The sequence below is a fragment of the Strix aluco genome, chromosome 8 (genome assembly GCF_031877795.1).
Source record: "Strix aluco isolate bStrAlu1 chromosome 8, bStrAlu1.hap1, whole genome shotgun sequence".
Lineage (NCBI taxonomy): Eukaryota > Metazoa > Chordata > Aves > Strigiformes > Strigidae > Strix > Strix aluco.
Genome location: NC_133938.1, coordinates 24,122,205 through 24,139,498, shown reverse-complemented (window position 1 = coordinate 24,139,498; position 17,294 = coordinate 24,122,205). Strand labels below are relative to the sequence as shown.

General features: G+C 37.7%; 1 protein-coding gene across 4 annotated transcripts in view; it reads left to right on the top strand.

Annotated features, from left to right (window-relative positions):
* The window catches only part of VAV3 (vav guanine nucleotide exchange factor 3), a 202,070-nt gene that overhangs the window by 55,974 nt on the left and 128,802 nt on the right, over positions 1-17,294 (top strand). For all 4 annotated transcript variants that reach the window (XR_012624163.1, XR_012624162.1, XM_074832667.1 and 1 more), the window contains exons 3-7: positions 6,635-6,693; positions 7,583-7,648; positions 10,537-10,645; positions 14,807-14,899; positions 14,997-15,065. Coding sequence is in view for 2 of the 4 variants with exons in the window: in XM_074832667.1 (XP_074688768.1) it covers positions 6,635-6,693; positions 7,583-7,648; positions 10,537-10,645; positions 14,807-14,899; positions 14,997-15,065 (396 nt within the window). In the remaining 2 variants the exon portion in view is untranslated. The remainder of the gene's footprint in view (positions 1-6,634; positions 6,694-7,582; positions 7,649-10,536; positions 10,646-14,806; positions 14,900-14,996; positions 15,066-17,294) is intronic.

Genomic DNA, 17,294 nt, shown 5'->3' with positions numbered 1-17,294 from the left:
GAGGCAACACCCAGGAGGTTTTTGTCTTGGCTATTTTTCTTTAGTCTGGAGGACTTTCCTGCCACTTTATCCGTGAAGACACTGCGGAGACCCTGGAGAAAATGGATGCAAGATGAGACTTCCCTAGGGCAATGCATGCATGGTGTGGAGGTTTGCATGCCCGGAGCCAGCTGGAGGCTTCCCCCCAGCAGCAGGGCAGCACCTCTGAGCTCTCTCCTCTCGCAGCTGGAGCTGGGGCTCTGTGTTCACAGGAAACGTGCATGACTGCCAAAACCAGCTTTTACAGCAGTCGCGTTCCCCTTTCTGCCTCTGCATAAAAGCATTTGGCACCTGGTTTCAAACTGTTTTTCAGAGTTGCTGGCAGGCTCCTTGTCAGTCACAAAAAAACTTGTGAATTTCTCTGCCATGGTTCCCTGGGACAATTGGGCGATTTTCCTTACTGCTACTATGCCAGTGCTAAGCCTTGATGGGAAAGAAGGATGGAGTAGTCCTCAGGTGTATTTCCCGAGGATGTAGTTCAGTGGGAATGGAAGAATGGACGTGGATGATAAATGCCAGAATCTGGGTAGCTGAAGGTGATGTCAGTGAGAAAACAGGCAGCATCCCGCAGCTGGTGATTAACCCTGTGGAAAGTAAATTTATGACTTTCCTTTGGATTGCAGCTATTGGTGCTCCACACCTAAAGCTTGGATTTCATTATTTGAATGAGATGGAAATCAGTATTCAGCTATATGGAAGGCTTTGTGGAATCAAAACCAGGCTATTGGAGTTCAACCTGCTGGAGGTCTGCAGACCGTCCCGATCCTAAGGAAATGTTGGTGTGGGTGCCAAGGCTGTAAACTCTTTCACGTGTTTGTGTGTCTATGACTTCGACACTTCAGTGTATGCCGTAGCAGTATTTAGTAGAGGCATACTTGCATAGCTGTTATTGGACATTTGCTTTTTGTTTTTAAGGGCCTGTTAGAGGTTCCGTTATGTGAAATTAAGGGTTTGCTTTTAGGCCATCTCTCTCTTTCATTTTTTTTTCCACTTTATCTTTGCTTTTTAATGAGTTTTCATTCATTCTGCCTTTTTTGAAAAGGCCTCATCCTTTCTCTTTCCCTAGAGGCTTGTGGTTTGATTAAAACTAACCTGCACCAAGACAGAGTACTAACACGATACCAGAACAAGGCAGATGGAGAGAAAATGTTCAATTTAACTTATGACCACCCTTTACTTGGAATAATACGCTCATTAGATCAGCAGCTGTGTAATCACCCTGGAGTTGTCTGGCTACATGTCCTTTTTCACATCTGTCAGCCAAGTTAAATGCAAATGTAAATGTAACAGTTCCCAGGGGTCTTTTGGTTCAAAATTTAATGATGGATTATTAAGATATGTTGTTCCCTCCCCCACCCCCTGCCTTTTCTGTGCCAGATGAAGTATTGATCTAGGGTTGTCTGGGGCCTGGTAAACTGCAGAGTAACAAATGGTAAACCTTCTTTATTAATATAAGTCATTTGAGAATATATTTATGTATAGCAATTTCATCTTAGCTGAGTGACAGAGACACAAAATGATGATTTCTCTTTTGCTCTTTTCTCTTTTTTCCCTTCTCCAATCCCATGTATGAATGAAAACAGTTTAATGAAAACTCACTCAGCATGTGGGCATGAGTAGCAGTTCTGGCTTTGAAGTATCCTGGATATGAGATGCTTGGAATTGGCCTCTAGCTTTTTGTTTTTCATAATCTGCCCAGAGCTCTGGGCAGTGTATGTATATATCCAGATAATTAATATGTGCACATACGTATCTCAAGTTTCTCTACCTTTCAATACTCTTTACTTGAGGGTCTAAAAGATTTTAGGGTGAATTTCTTCTACTAAATTAAATCCTTTGATATTTGACATATCAAACCCACTATGCTCTTCTTTCGATCAAAGTTTTCAGGTTATGAAGTGAGGAAGAAACACAGAAAATGTAATGTAGCCTTGATAAGTAGTCTAAAGTATGTGTAACCGTTTTATATTCATCATTGTCTTCCTGATAAATTTTACTTGGAAACCAGTTGGAAGCTCATGTAGAACGGAGTGTAGTATTTCTCTTGTATAACGTATCCTGTATTAAATGAGCCAGTGCTTTCTTTGCCAATGGAAATTTGAGTTTCCTCGAGACAGGCTTTTGAAGGGATTGATTCTTGAAAAGGCAATGGTTAATTATAATGATATTGCACACAAAAGTGAAGGATGCTAATATTTTGTCAAGCATGGACAGAAAAACATCCTTCTTTCTGAATAAAAAAATACAGGTGTGCTTGCTTCTCTGAGAAAGCAAATAGCAGCTCTGTGGTTTCCTTTGGGTACCTAAATTAGTGTTACACAGCCATCAGGCTCTCTTCATGCATAGACCTTAGCTTGAGAGTAGTTACAACTGCATGTAAAACAGGTATTACTTTTATATACTATTTAGACTGCTATACTCTTATATAACTGAAAGTCAGCCGCCAACCAGACAGAACTATTTCAAAGTCAGTTGATAAGGGGGCATATTAGACATGCAATTAGACATCTAAAGTTTTCTTGAATGTAATAAGAGTGCTTAAGATCACTCTTCCAACCCAGAGACTGGAATGGAGACAGACCATAGCCAAGGAGCTTATCAATTCTCTGAAGGATTAATTTTCCTTTATAATTTAATTTTTTTCTGTGTTTCTCAAAATTTGTCAAAGTAAAATGAGACCTGTTTGAGAAGAAACCCACGTGCCTGTATCAAAAAGTAGCATGTCAAAAAGTAGTCTGGTATTAGAAATATTTTTCATTGGCAGATAACTGCTTTATGTTGTGCTAATCTGTTTCTATGTATCTGCTAAATAAATTCACTTAAAGGGAGGGAGTAAAACTAAGTTTTCAACAAAATGCAAAGCTCAAATACTGAGCTAGATGCCTAGATTTTGAAAAAAGACCTGATACGTAATATGGTTGTGAATTTTTGGTGACTTTTACTGTGTCTTATGAAAACATATCCTGATTGAAGTGCATACATGCAAACAACTGCTTTGAAGATCTAACCCACAAGTGAGTCTTTCTAGGTTTTATTGGCATAAACTATGAAACTGTTGTCATCAACATTTGTTGATAACTTCATGTTTTCAGTTCAGATAAACATCAGAAATATAAATATGGGCCTAGTCCTATCAGCAGCTGTCAATAGCAAGGAAATTTTGCCTGTTTGGGGAGACAGTGAGTTGCAAAAGGATTTACTTCTGTTTCTCCTAAAAGTGGAAAAGTACTTTTCAAACATACTTTGTCTGTTCTTGAACTGCGTGATTTGTACGTTCTTTTTTAAGAAACAAGATGGAAAAGTGACCCACCAAAATACTTAAGGCACATTTTAAACTCATACTACTGCTGTGGAAAGAAGTAAAATAGTCCCTCTAGTGTACTACTGCTGTAAATATGCATAGGAATATCTGGTGTGATTTACTGAAGTGTATGGCTGCAGGAAATTTCAAAATAACACTTCGGCAAGGGATATGAAAGTGCTTACATAAACTGGAGAGTCTGACCTACAACAGTAAGTTGAGTGAAACAATAATAAATACCAAGCCAAAAAAAATCTGCTGTTAGAGTAATTAATGAAATAAAAGTTAATGTGTCGTGCGAGACCATTTCTCTAGCCAGCTGCACCTGAAATGTGAATGAGGAGCAGAGCCACTCGCCAGGGTGTAGGCTGATGTGTGCTTCCTCTTGCAGGGCCGTAGATTTGAATTCATGTCACATTTTGCATAAACTGGCTATATACTGAAAAACAAACTTGGATGTTCACATCTTCTTGAAGTGAGCGTGACTTTGATGTGACTTCTAAAGACTTGTTTAACCTCTGTCATTAGTCAGTGCAAAGGAGCTACACTGAGGGGGGTGCAGGTGTGGCTGTTGCTAACATCTCCCAGTTTCAGGTTCGCTGCAGGAGAGTCAGAGTTTTTGAGTTTTCCAGTGTGAAGGGATGTAGTCATTGCAGGATGCTTTGGAATATAAACATTTCTTTTTTCATGTGTCGTTGCTAGCCAGAAGATAAATATGAATCTTTCCTTGGTATCTAGTTTTCACTGCTTATTCCTGGTAATAGTGTATGTGCAAAGGCCCTGCAGCCCTTTGTATATGTGTTAACTGCAGAGCAGAGCCAGCTATGGAAGCCCTGTTGGTTTGGGCTTTGTACAAGAAAGGAGTGCTACCTTGGCACTTAAAGCTAAGATCCAGGTTGCCCAGAGAAGCTGTGGCTGCCCCCTCCCTGGCAGTGTTCAAGGCCAGGTTGGACGGGGCTTTGAGCGATCTGGTCTAGTGGAAGGTGTCCCTGCCCATGGCAGGGGGGGTGGAACTAGATGAGCTTTAAGGTCCCTTCCAACCCAAATCATTCTATGATCTGTCTGCATCCTTGCTGTGGAAGAGAACTGGGCAATCATTTAGGGTTAAATGGGTAAAAGAAATTAAAGCTCTGCTGAAAGGAACAGCATAGGGTAAAAAAAGCACATGAAAAGCATTAAATTGAATGTTATGGACTTTCATGTGTATGGTACACTGTAATTTTGGAGTTCAGAATTGCACTGTATTATAGCTTCCCTCACATCAACTGTATAGGGCATCAAATGAGCACTGTTCAGAAAAACTCCAGAGTCTGTCAGTTTGATATTTTTCAGGGTTTAGTTTGATTGTTTTGATGAATGTCTATTGAAACTCAGACTGTTCTCCTGACAACTCAGCCCGTACATAACTGTGACCTTCCTTGTGGACCTAGAAATTCGGGAACTCTTAAGAGTTACTGTAGTGGCTCAGAACCAAAGAACTGAAATTTAATGTGGAAGGAGAATTTTTGCCCCATTTCATGTTGGAACAAATATGTGTGTGATGTTGAAATAGTACGTTGACCAGAAGTAGTAGTGTCACATATGATTACTTGCGTAAGTATTCCTGACATTTTCTCAGAATTCTTTAAGGAAACTGCAACAGCAGGAAAAAGACCTGTCAGTAGAAACTGTTTCTGTTTCTTAGCAGTGCGCTGTTTTAAGCTGTGCTTTAATAGGAGCAGTCAATAGGCCAGCATTACCTTTTATTTTATGGAAGTTATGTCTGTTTTCAGTTACGTATTTTAATCTTAAATACGCACTGGGGTAGTCAATGGCCTAAAGCTCTTAATTGTTTTCTTTTGAAACAGAAGAATAGTGATCTCTGCCCATTACCTTTCCCCTTTTGCAATGCCAGTGTGTCCATGCTTTATCATTTACCTCTGGAGAATGAAGTGTATCTCTGATGAGATACTGATAGCTGTTGTGATGTTTACCATTTTCTTCTTAGTGGATTATCCAGTGTTCAGTTTTTGATAAGAATCTGCCCGTTGGCTTCCTAGCATGTTAGTTTGCTCTTCCTGCAGTGCCAGACATTCTCTGTTCAGAGAGCAGTGAAAATTACTAGTAGTCTTCTGCTGTCTCTGGTCATACAGTTCCTTTCTCTCTCCTTTTCTGTGTCTGCATGTTCTCATATTGTTCTCATACACACTTTTCTGGCTTCCTCAGTGTATGTGTTTTGGGGTTGTTTTTTTTTTCTTTTTTGTTCTCCTCCCCCCCCCCCCCCCCCCCCCGCCTTAAATGAAGGTTTCACATCAGTTTCTGAGTAAGTTTTTCTATTCTTAATTTATAAGTCTTGCTTTTGATTGTGTTCATATTGACAGCTGTAAAATGTAATTTGGCATTACATTTTGGGAATAACATTTGCTAATTATCTTCCTAAAATTAATTTCATAATTTTTTTTGGTACAGATGTTTTTCATGTTATCATGAAGCAACCATAATTAGCTGTGAAGACTAAACCATACTTCTGGGTCTGATTATGCTAGTTAAGTGAGAATTCCTCTAAGGAAAAGAGTTTGTGTGGGTGGAATAGTTTGCAAAAGATTTTCTGTGTGCTGGGAAATAACACGTTGAAACAAGAAAGGGATATTTAGTTCATCAGACTTGCCTCCCTCTGTTTTGATAATCATTAAACCTCTTTTACTGTGATTTTGCGAATCAATATTCACCCATCTGTCAGGACAGATCATTTTGCTAGCTATTGAATTTTCAGTTGACTAATAGATTATCTTTCCTTTCCAAGCCAGTCCTGAAAAGGCGGCTTTCTGCTCATTTGGCATTTGGCTCCCTCTTCTGGCCAGTGTTTGGAAAAGCTCAAATTAATACTAGCGGATTTTCTCTCTGGAGCTACAATAATTAAAAAAACCCCAGTCTTCAGAGCAGCCTGTAAGGTAAAATTTGATTACAGTTGCCTCCAGGTCCAATTGAAAATTGAGCGTCTAATTTATGACATATATGACCTGGTTTTAAATCTGCTTAAATTGGCTTTTACTTGTGCTAAAACTTGTAAATAAGAGATTTCCATTTTCCTTTCTTTGTGTTCTGATCACATACCCCAGTACAAAAGCACTGGAGACCAGCTCATGGAATATCCATGGAATTTCAGTGCACTCAGTGTTTGGCACAGCCAGATTTTGTGTCTGTTTATATCATTCGATGTGAAATGATGTTGCTGATAATTAAAGCATAGAGAACAAAATGCTTTATTGCTTCTGTTCTACAACTAATCATGGTTTCTGTTTCCTTCTTCTCCAGGTGATAGAAACGCTTTCAAAACTTTCTCGCACTCCTATTGCATTAGGCACAGGAATAAGGTATGTTGCTGCCCTAGTGAATGGTGGGAATAATGCCTCTTGAGTGATGCTCCTTGGAAAAGTTTTTAGAGGCAGTATAGGCAGTGTCCCTCAGTAAGAACTTCTTTGGTTGTAAACCGTCTTGCCCAGTGGACAGCTAACCAAGGCTCTGGACCTCTGAGGAGCTCCAAAGGGTAACTTCTACCTCTGGTATGCTTACTGAAGTGTCTGAACTATATTTACTTGTCGTGCTGAAACACAAGGTGAACAAAGGAACAGTTAGTATTACAGAACTTGTGTGATAATTGTGACACATGGATTGTAAGTCAGGCTGATGCAGTGTTGATCTATGTAAAGACAAATGGGTTTTCTCTTCTTTCTGCCTTCTACAAATTAGCAAAACTGCCAGGTTTGTGAGATTCTCATTTTCAGAAAGAAACCAAAAATCCCCAACCAAACGTAACCTCATGAACTATAACTGTGGGTTGTGAGAGAAGGTGAAGGACATCATGCTTTGGTGTTCTGCATCTTTTTGAACGGTTTGATTCGGCAGTCTTACCATATATGAATGGATGATGGTTTTAAAACAGACAAAATTCCCTAGCCAGTCCTGCAATCCGTGTCCTGTGCTAAAAAAGTAGTTAATATTCGCAGTTGAAAAACTGACAGTGATGTGTATTAGTGGTGATTTATAACAACCCTATCCAGTAACATTTTTTTTATCATATGAAGTATCAATTCATATACAGAAGTCTGAATACACATATAATACTGCTCATCAGAGAAAGAGGGGAATGTACAAACACATTAACATACAGTAATCTGTGTGCAAATTTTAGAAACCAAATGAAAACCCACTATGTGACTAGGTTAGTGCTGTCTATAATTCATGCTATTTTTCTTTCTATAGGCCCTTCCCTACAGAAGAAAGCGTTGATGATGAAGATATCTACAAAGGTCTTCCTGATTTAATAGAGTATGTTGTAAACCTTTACTTAAATTTAAGAGTTTGGCATTCAGTTGCATGCTATTATTTATATGATAGTATAGAACACATAGTTTTAATGAGAATGGGATATTTATTTTATTTAAAAAGACTTTGTTAGCCATTATGCTGACCAGGAAGAATTAATTATGAAAGCTTATCTGAATGATTGTAATACATTTAATATGTAAGGAAGCAAGTTTCATAGAGGGTGCTGGTAGCAAAGTATATCATAAATGCGTTTTTAATTTACGTGATTGTACTATGAGAATGCTTTCATAGAATTACAGTATCAGTTGTAAGGGGCCCAAGGAAATTGCCTTGAACTTGCAATGTTTGGATCATAGTTCAAGTGGGTCATTTCCCTAAAGTTAATGAAATTCTTCATATTGAGTGCATTTGCCTCTCTGAGTAAGCGTTTGCAGGATTATTAATTATTGCCAATTTTCACGTTGGCTTTGAGGTACAAGTAAGATAGATATGAACATACTGTATAGTACTGAATGGTAGCCTGCAGCTTTATTTTGGTGGCTGGTGAGATAAATACATCTGGGCACAAAAAAATGGTCAGGAAGAACTACTCTTGTATCCTATGGCTGGGATCTCTCAAGGTCCATTAGGAATCATGTTGGACAAGAGATAGGATCAGAGCTCACCGTCCCAAAGCTCAAAGTTCACCAGTGCTCACCTCACTAGTGCTCATCTGGCTCTATTTCTGCTCTGGCCACATTGTATGTGGCTTGCTGTGATGTGTTGAAGTAGCTGCTGATCACACCGTCGTGGGTTTGTTTCTTTATTGCCCATAAAGAAGGGGAACCCCACCATGTTTGGCATTGCTCAATTTATCACCTTCCCTGCAAAGCTGACCCTTGCCTCCTGCAGCTGTCTCAGCTGCTTTTCACTCTGTGTAGCTGAACGTGCAGAGGGTAGGAGTTACAGACTCCTCTGAGATGCAAGTGAGCTAGAGGTGATATCCTCATTTCTTAGATGTGGTGGCATTAGTACTGCTTGAAAATAATATTTCTATCAGTTCTTAAATAGGTATACAAATTCAGTACTGGGAGACAGTTTTTCATTAAAAAAACCCCAAATCATACCAAAGAAATTGAGATTTGTAGCTCTTCTTATGCATCAAATTACAAATATTATTCACTGAAATCTGATAGTTATATTCTGTCTCTATTGTGGAGGAAACAATTCAAGACCTACTGTCTTCATAAGAAACAAGTGCCAGTGAATGATGCAAATGGCCCACATTTTTTTTTATTTCACCTAATTAATAAGTGTATTTGACTAAAATGAATTTAATTGTCCCTGAGTTTAAATGGTGTCTGAAGAATTTAGAATTAATTTAATGCTTTCTGTCAGAAAGAGCTGTAGTAGTTCAATTTTTATATCCTTACTGCCTTTTTTGTTAGCTTTTGTTCCCTAAAGCATAGGTGGTAAAATGGAGTGTGTCTGTGCTGCATCTGACACAGCTGCTAGTGTTTAATATGAAATGCTAGTACATCATCATCACTGATGCAAGCTGAAATGTTAGATTAACCTGGAGCACCTGAGCTTTCTAGCTGTCTGGGGCATGGTATCTGTTGGAAAAGGAAGGGATGTGAGCAATTTCTGTCTTCTATTGAGCTCCCTTAATTTTTTCTCTAATCGTTTCATCTGTTGAAACCTCTAGTGCTTGCTTATTTTATCCTTCTGATGTCCTTGATTTAAAAAAACCCCAAACAAACAAACAAAAATATTTAATGAGAAATAAATTCACTTGATTTCTGGGTATAGTCCTGACTATAGACATAGTGATTTTGTCTGGCATTTCCAAGTAGTCGATGTGGCAGCTGTGTTGGTAGCAATTCTCATTCAATTTGACTTCTTTGAAATCATTAGTGTCTGTCAGTAGAGCTTCTGATGGTCCACTTACAGAAATGGTTGTACTTCCTACTTCTAGTGGACTGATTGTCAATTTGTTTTTTACTCTGAAGGATTTCAGTGTTGTCTTCCAACAGTAAAAATCTCAAAATTATCAGCACGTCTGATCAAGTTTCTGTATTATTATGACTGAACTACTTTTAATATCTTTTAAGAGTTCTTTTGTAGACATAACCTAAGAAATGTGGGTGAAAGAGATGTTATGGCTTGATACGGTCCTAGTGCAAAGTAGGCAAAACCCAGCATGACTGACTCTAATGAAGCTGAATTAGCTGAGGGTAGAGTTGAGCATTGACTTTATGCTGAGGTACATCTGTTGTCTGGGTAATAGGAGGATGCTTCTTGTGCATACTCTCGTGTTGTTGAACTGCCTGATTTTCAGTTTGAAAGGTGGTTCTTTTTGGTTTTGGGTAGCTGAAGGTTGCCATGAGGTGATCAAGATACTGGCTTATAGTGTGGAGGTACAGACTCTCAGCTGCTGGCTCTGCAGTTTTTAGTGTATTTTACCCCAGATAGTACTTTCTTTAGGCAGGAAGGCAACCTGTACCAGTGTCTCACACCCCAGCGCAGTGGGATGCCAGGCAGTAAGGAGAGGCAGCTCCTTTTCACTGCATGTGATAGGAAAAGAGATGAAGAAAGCAGCTGGACAGTACCTTGTGACAAAACTGCCCTGACAAGTTGCTTTCAGTGCCTGGTTTAGTTCCTGTGTGGTTCTAAATTCATGCAGTCTTCAGTGTTGTGTTGATTTTGTACATCGTGTTTTAAATGCACTGAGGAAAGAAAATTAGTGGACTTGATTTCCCTTAATGAGTTCTTTTCATTATATAGTTGTATAAATTAATCTGTTTATTTACTGTTGGAATATTTTACTATGAGGAGTGGTCCCTTGGAGAGCTGATGGTAATTTGCCTGTGCTGCACAACTCTTTTTTTACTGTGTTTTCCTTTTAGTGAAACTGGTGTTGATGAAGATGAGGAGTTATATGACTGTGTCTATGGAGAAGATGAAGGTGGAGAGGTTTATGAAGACCTAATGAAAGATGAAGCAACACAGCAACCTGTACGTTTTCTAATTCCTAACTATTTTTGAACAATAGCAGTTATATTTTTGAAAGTTACTATTTGTGAAATTGCCTCTTTATAGCTAGTTTCACTGAAACTTCGCTCAAGCACAATTGCACTTGGACCTGTCATGTGCAGTATATTATTTTCTTTGTAAGACTTTGCAGGCTGTTTTGGCAAAGGGTCAAACATTAACTATGGTAATTTTTTGAAAGGTAATTTTAAAATACAATAATTACTTATTTTGGTAAGTTTGCCAGTTCTAAATAGTAAGATTTACCAATTGTTTTAAGAGCAATTACATTAGCAGGTTACCTCAAAGTGTCCTACTTCCAAAATTAAATTTATAATATTGTGAAATGTTGTTGTTTCAGCCATAATTTGGACGACTAATCTAACAAGGACAACTGATAATTGTTTTATACCAGTGAATTTCCTGCTTATTCAACTGTGTAGTTTTTGTGGATTATTACATTGGTCTTACTGAGAATGGGATAAATAGCTTATGTACATTTTCATATAAAGGTACCATGGTCAGTTTTCAAAACCATCTTGAAAAAAATCTAAACTTAGGCAATAAAATTTACTTGTTAATTGGGAGAATCCCTGATGTACTTGTCTGCCCTTCCTCAAGAGATGTGCTTTCTGATCTGGAAAATGTTAGTCTGTGGCCGTGACAGGATATGTTTTTCAGGACAGTTGTTTTCTTCCTCTATATTGATATGAAGGTATGTTATGCTTCCTGTTGTCTTAACTTGGAAACTTGTTCTACTTTTCCATATTGCTTTTTAGTAATATAGCTACATGAAGAAGTGAGAAATTCTGAAGATCTTTATCTTTTGTGGTGGTGTTGGTTTTTTTTTTTTGTTTTGCTTTGTTTTTTTGTTTTTTTTTACCTTGTGTATCTTTTCAATACAAGTATAGGAGATAGCTAATGTGATTTGTGTTCTCTGCTTTTACAGTGATTCCCCAAAGTTGCTACTATCTTGTCTTTGGGAAGATTACTGCCTTGTTTAATCTCTATTGTTTTGAGTATAACAATATTGTTTTCAAGCCTGTTTTTCTGTTAATACGAAGTCCTGCAGGTAATGCATGTAAATCAAGGATGAGATAAGCAGAAAGTTATGTTAGTTTTCCACATTTTGCTTAGTTTTGTTTACCTCCTAAAGTTTAGGTTATTCAATGAAAGTCAAATGAGTTGAAAAAACACTTTTATATCTAATGAAGTCGCATTCACTTGCAGGCAGGATGTTTTAGAAAAGTGTTTGAATCATAGGAAATCTTTACTGTGATCTTGTTTTGAGTTTTTATATTATACTGAAACTCAAAACGCGTTAAGTTTTGGGTTTCACAAGTGTGGGTGGTGGTTTTTTTTTCCTTCAACCGTAACAGTTGGTAATCTCTGGCAGTTGGTAGTGTATAAACTTTCTCTGATTCTTTCTTTCCTGTTGCAAATGTCACTCTCGCATATTGGTGTTTCTAGCAAATGATTAATATAGCCATTGGAACTCTTAGGTTCTAATTTTACTTGCGTTTTAGCCTAGATAATTCAGATTGAACAGACTTGTATTTGTTTCTTATAGAAAGTAAATGAAAATTGAAAACATGGTACAGCAAAATATTTTTTCCACAACGTGTAATGAACGGAGAGATTACAGTTGTTTTGCTGTGACAGCTTTCTTGAATGTGGGAATTATTTCTGGTTCATGATAATTTCCTCTTGGGTTTATAAATACCCTGCATTCTAACGATGATTTTGCGCAGTTCTTTCATTTTAATCCTATGTGAGAATTTCTTGCATATGAAAACACTAGCACAGGACAATCTTCAAGTAGATTTTTTAGAAGAACCCAATACTTTTCAGAGTCTCCAATAGCAGACAAAATACTTTGTGTCGCCCTCATCCTTGATTTATTGTCATTATCTTGTGAAGTAAACTGTTCTGCTAAATTTTCTCTAGCAGTAGTGACCTTCAAAGCAATTTTTCTCACTTGTACTGGTAATCGCACATCATTTCTTATTTTCTTTCTCCTTTTGTTTGTTGCACTCAAATTCTAGGAATTTGTGGTACAGATAGAAAATTGATATGTTAATTTCTGCCAAAAGTGCCTATGTGAGTGATCTGTTTGGGCTAGGTGAACACAAAACTGAAGTGAATCATTTTAAGTGGAATCCCAGGATTTTGTTTACATTGCTCATAGGAGAGTTGGTGAACAGCAAACCCCTACATTTTGCAAATGGATATAAACTTGTGTTGGGTACAACTTCTGTATTGGTGCAAGTACTGCAAGCAATTTGAACAGTATCGAGCTCTCAAAGGTAAAGGTGGAAAATAATTAAAAGCCTGAATAATGTCAAATTCTAACACTTTATTGAGATTGACTATGGCTAACTGTGACAGTGCGTGCTTCCCCCTGCCAAAGAATTTGGGAATTAATGATAGATTTTGCGATGAGGCTGATCATCAGATGATGCTCACAAAGTATGTTTCTGCTGATAATGACAGACTAGTTTTGCAAACTGGTCACTTCTGTCTGCAGCTGATAAGGATGGCACTTTTAACGTTTGTTGTGGGAAAATTAATAACTGCACCAACTGGATTTTAAAGAATAATTTCTGAGATAAGGCAGCACCTTGTGAATGAGAGTGAGAAGCCGTGTTCTGGTTGCAGGAGCTGCTTAGAGTGTCACATGGAGACAGAGAGAAGGATAAAGGAGATACAGGTCAAAACAGAAGTGTGAACAGTGATGAAGCTTTATGTGCCTGTATGATTTTCCACTTGGCATCTATTTAGGTGGTAGGAATACATTTTCCACTCTTCATAGGTGGCCAAGCAATATCCTAGGAGTTCTATGTGGCTCATGGATGGTTTAAGTGTGGCTTGCTGTTTGCTGTGGCATGCTTAGCAGGTGTGTCAAGTAGACTGATAGCAGGGGGAGGGAGTGGAAGGAGTTTAGCTCTTGGACATACTAAGAGCTAAATGTTAAAAATTCAGTCTAGAAGTTTTGCTATTTCTGGAGAAGAGAAGTCTTTTGTTCAAAAGCTGAAAGTTTTTTTCTGAATGGAAAGAACTGTAGTACTAAATTTCTAGTCCTGACACCCTATATTTGAGTAACATCTAGTCATCAGGTCCATTATGTGCAGTATGTGGATTCCCTACACTGGGTGAAAAAAGGTAAGATACTGTCAAAGATATGCTGATGGATGCCTTGGAATTATGTTATAAACTGATGAATAGGCTTCAGGAAGGATGTGATAGTACTATTGCTTATTAATGCCCTGCTTATTTTTGTTTTTGGAGAAAACATTTTGGATCAATTATTGCTTTTAATTGTAAGAGTCTATCCAGTTGCTGTGTCAGGTCTCCAAGCTGACCTATATGTCTCCAGATGTTTTAAGTCTTGCTTGGCGTGAATGCTTCCATACCTTCTTCTGGGTACTTATGCTTTTATTTGAAATCAGATTTGCAAGTTATTGAAGCTGTAATGCTGTAAATCTGGTCTTCAGTAAGAGTGCTTGTAAACTATTTTAATAGAGTCCTGTGCTGATAATTACTTCAATTTCCTATGAGTCTGGTGGTTTACATGGAAAAATCCCAGGGTCTCATTGAAGACACATGCATACATAAGCAAAAGCTGACCTTAGAGGTCACTGCACTTCCTGATTTGAGGACATACTCATATTGTGTCTGAAGAGAAAGCTCCCCTTGAGATCTAAAAGGGAAAAACTGTAAATAAGTGCAGGGATTAGACCGAATCCAGTATTTATGGCAATGCAAAGGTACTTAAATGATTTAGCCCCATTAAGTTTAATGGAATTATTAACTGCTGAGTACTTTAAATAAGGTTTCTCAGTCCAGATGTAAATTAAATGTGACCTTGTATCTCAGCTTATGAAGTACATGCAGAGAGTTCAGCGTTTTATGTCTAAACATTAATTTTTCATAATTTTTTTTGATGCTGAATTTTAGTAAAACTCTTTAAAGTCATCAGCTAATTGAACATTAAAATATTCTTGGTTATTGCTGTCATCTTTGGAAGCTGCAGTACTCGGAAAATTTCAGGAAGCAGTTATCCTAATTGCTTAATTCTAAACAAATACATTTGTTATCCATTAGGTGCCTGTTAATGATTCAAACTTGACTCCATTGTAATTGCAGAAATATACTGAAAATGACATAAGAAGCTGTTGTCTTGCTGAAATAAAGCAAACTGAAGAGAAATACACTGAAACTCTGGAATCAATAGAGAAAGTAAGATACTACTTATGGAATTGTAACACATGTATTTTTATAACAGCCTAGAAAATACAATAGCATAGTTGATGTACGTATACTTTTTTCCTTGTAGTTTTTCATGGTGCCATTGAAAAGGTTTCTGTCGGCGTCAGAGTTTGATACCGTTTTCATCAACATTCCTGTAAGTAATTGCATATTTAATGAACAGATATAAGATTCATAGCTGGTTATGATCTATTCGTGTGGTATGTTACTGCACAAAATGTTTATTTGAGATATGGTGCACAATGCATTTATGTAGACGGTAGGGTAGTTGATAAAAAAAGAATGTGCACGCTTTTTTTTCTGCTTGAGGGAGTAGGATAAGAGAAATAGTATTATCATGTCAGATAGTGAATGGTTATAAAGTGGAGTATCTTAGAAGCTAATAATTTATAGAAGATGGGTTATCTTCTAGTATATACTGCTATTTTAATGACAGTACAAAGTTGTGACTATTAGGTTGCCTACCACTGTATGCTGAGTGGTGCTTTCATGAGGATTTCTATAGCTACTCTGCAAATCCTTGTATCTACCCTGGCTCTGTCATCATTGAAGACATTTTAAAATTAAGATAACTCACAGTTTTGGATTCAGAATATGGCACTGGAAAGGATGAAAGAAATCCTCTGTGAAATATCTAGGAGACCTCTTTATTTGACTGAAATCTTAAAGGTTTCTGTGATTATTACTTTGTTCCATTTATTTCTGGCCTAATCATAATAGTATGTCAATTTACATATATTTTTAGTTGATGTAAGTATTCAGCAGATGCCTTTATCTGACTTTAAAGGAAGACATCAGACATAGTCTGAAACCTCTCTCAACACAGACAAATGTAAGGAATGCTCTTCTGTGAGGCACGCTGTAAAGAAAGGGTCCCCAGTGTGGCCCATGGGTCACATCAAATCTTTCTTGCCTGTAAAAGATCACCTCTGTTTTGGCCATCTCTGGCATGTCCCACAGGCTCTCAGGGCTGTAGGAGGTGGTGTTGAGGATTTTTTTATTCTGTGGGAACCTGGTCTATAAGAATGATTTAGTTGCTGTTCCAGCACCATCCTGACAGAAGCTCAATTATGACAGTTACTACACTGATGATGATATCTGACCACTTGCCATAGTTGCACTGCTATTAAATTTTTCACCCTGAATCTCAATTGCTGTAATTTTCTTCTCTTTGAATATTAGTCCAAAATACTGCCACAGATATCAGTAACCTACTTGCTGTCTTGAAGTATGTCAGCTGCCTGTAGAGACCCTTTTGCTTTTGAAAACAAATTTATATTCTGTCCTACATTAATGTTTCTTATTCATTGCAAAGAGGGCCCTGATGTGTCTGTCCTCCCTGAGTTGCTGTAAACCTCTTTCCTAAGGCTCCATGTGCATAGGCATGTTGATTTATGTGCATTGAAAGACCTCAAGCCAGCCAATGTGAAACACTGCACAGGAGTATAAAAAGGGTTTACCCGCTGTAAGCACAAGCTGAGAGGTCAGCCTATTCACTACTCATTAAAGAAATGTAATGAGATCAGATAAGAGGAGTAAAAAAACCAAAACCTGTTCATTCAAAACTAGGAAAATGCGTAGTAAACTGTTATATTTAGGTTGTTTTACTTGGTTTCTCATTATCAGCATTCAGTATTCTGCTGTTACAAGGTGGTGCTTGTTTCTGACTCCAGTAACATTTCATAGGCATCCAAAAACATTAAAAGAAATATAGGGCTTGCCTAAGCCAAAAATACATGCAAACGCTTTGTCCGCTCAGACCTTGTCTCTGCGGCAGTTCCTCAGCAGGAAGGCTGGAGGGCAGTGGAAGCTTGTTTTAAACTAAAAATAGCTGTTACACGGAGCTCTACAGCAAACTCTGATGTGGAGAACAGAATGGATTTGCCTCTGTTAAAGGGTTGTGGTGAAGGATCGGTGCTTTAGGGTGATGCTATATTCCCTGTATAGACTTTGAAAGATGCTTGCTGGACAAAATCATCTGCTGATATCAAAATATATTTTATTTTTAAGAAAAGAAAAACAAAAAACCAGGTGCCGCAAACTACTCACCAGTCTAAAGACAGTGCCTTTCATTAGGGCTCAGATTTCAAAATTCTGTCCTATAAAATGTATGTATGGCTCTATATTTGGGTGTGTCTATATATATGTACATATGTATGCATTTGTATGTATATATGTGTAACACGTATAGATGTGTTTATATATACGCTATGCATGCGTTTGAATTGCGATGTATATATGGACATACAGAGGGAGAGAGAGATGGAAGTACATGTAATGGATACTGAAGTGTTGGAACTTGCATTAACTTCTAACAATGATAACATCAGTTTAATTTAAAATTTGACTTGGAATTTGAGATAGA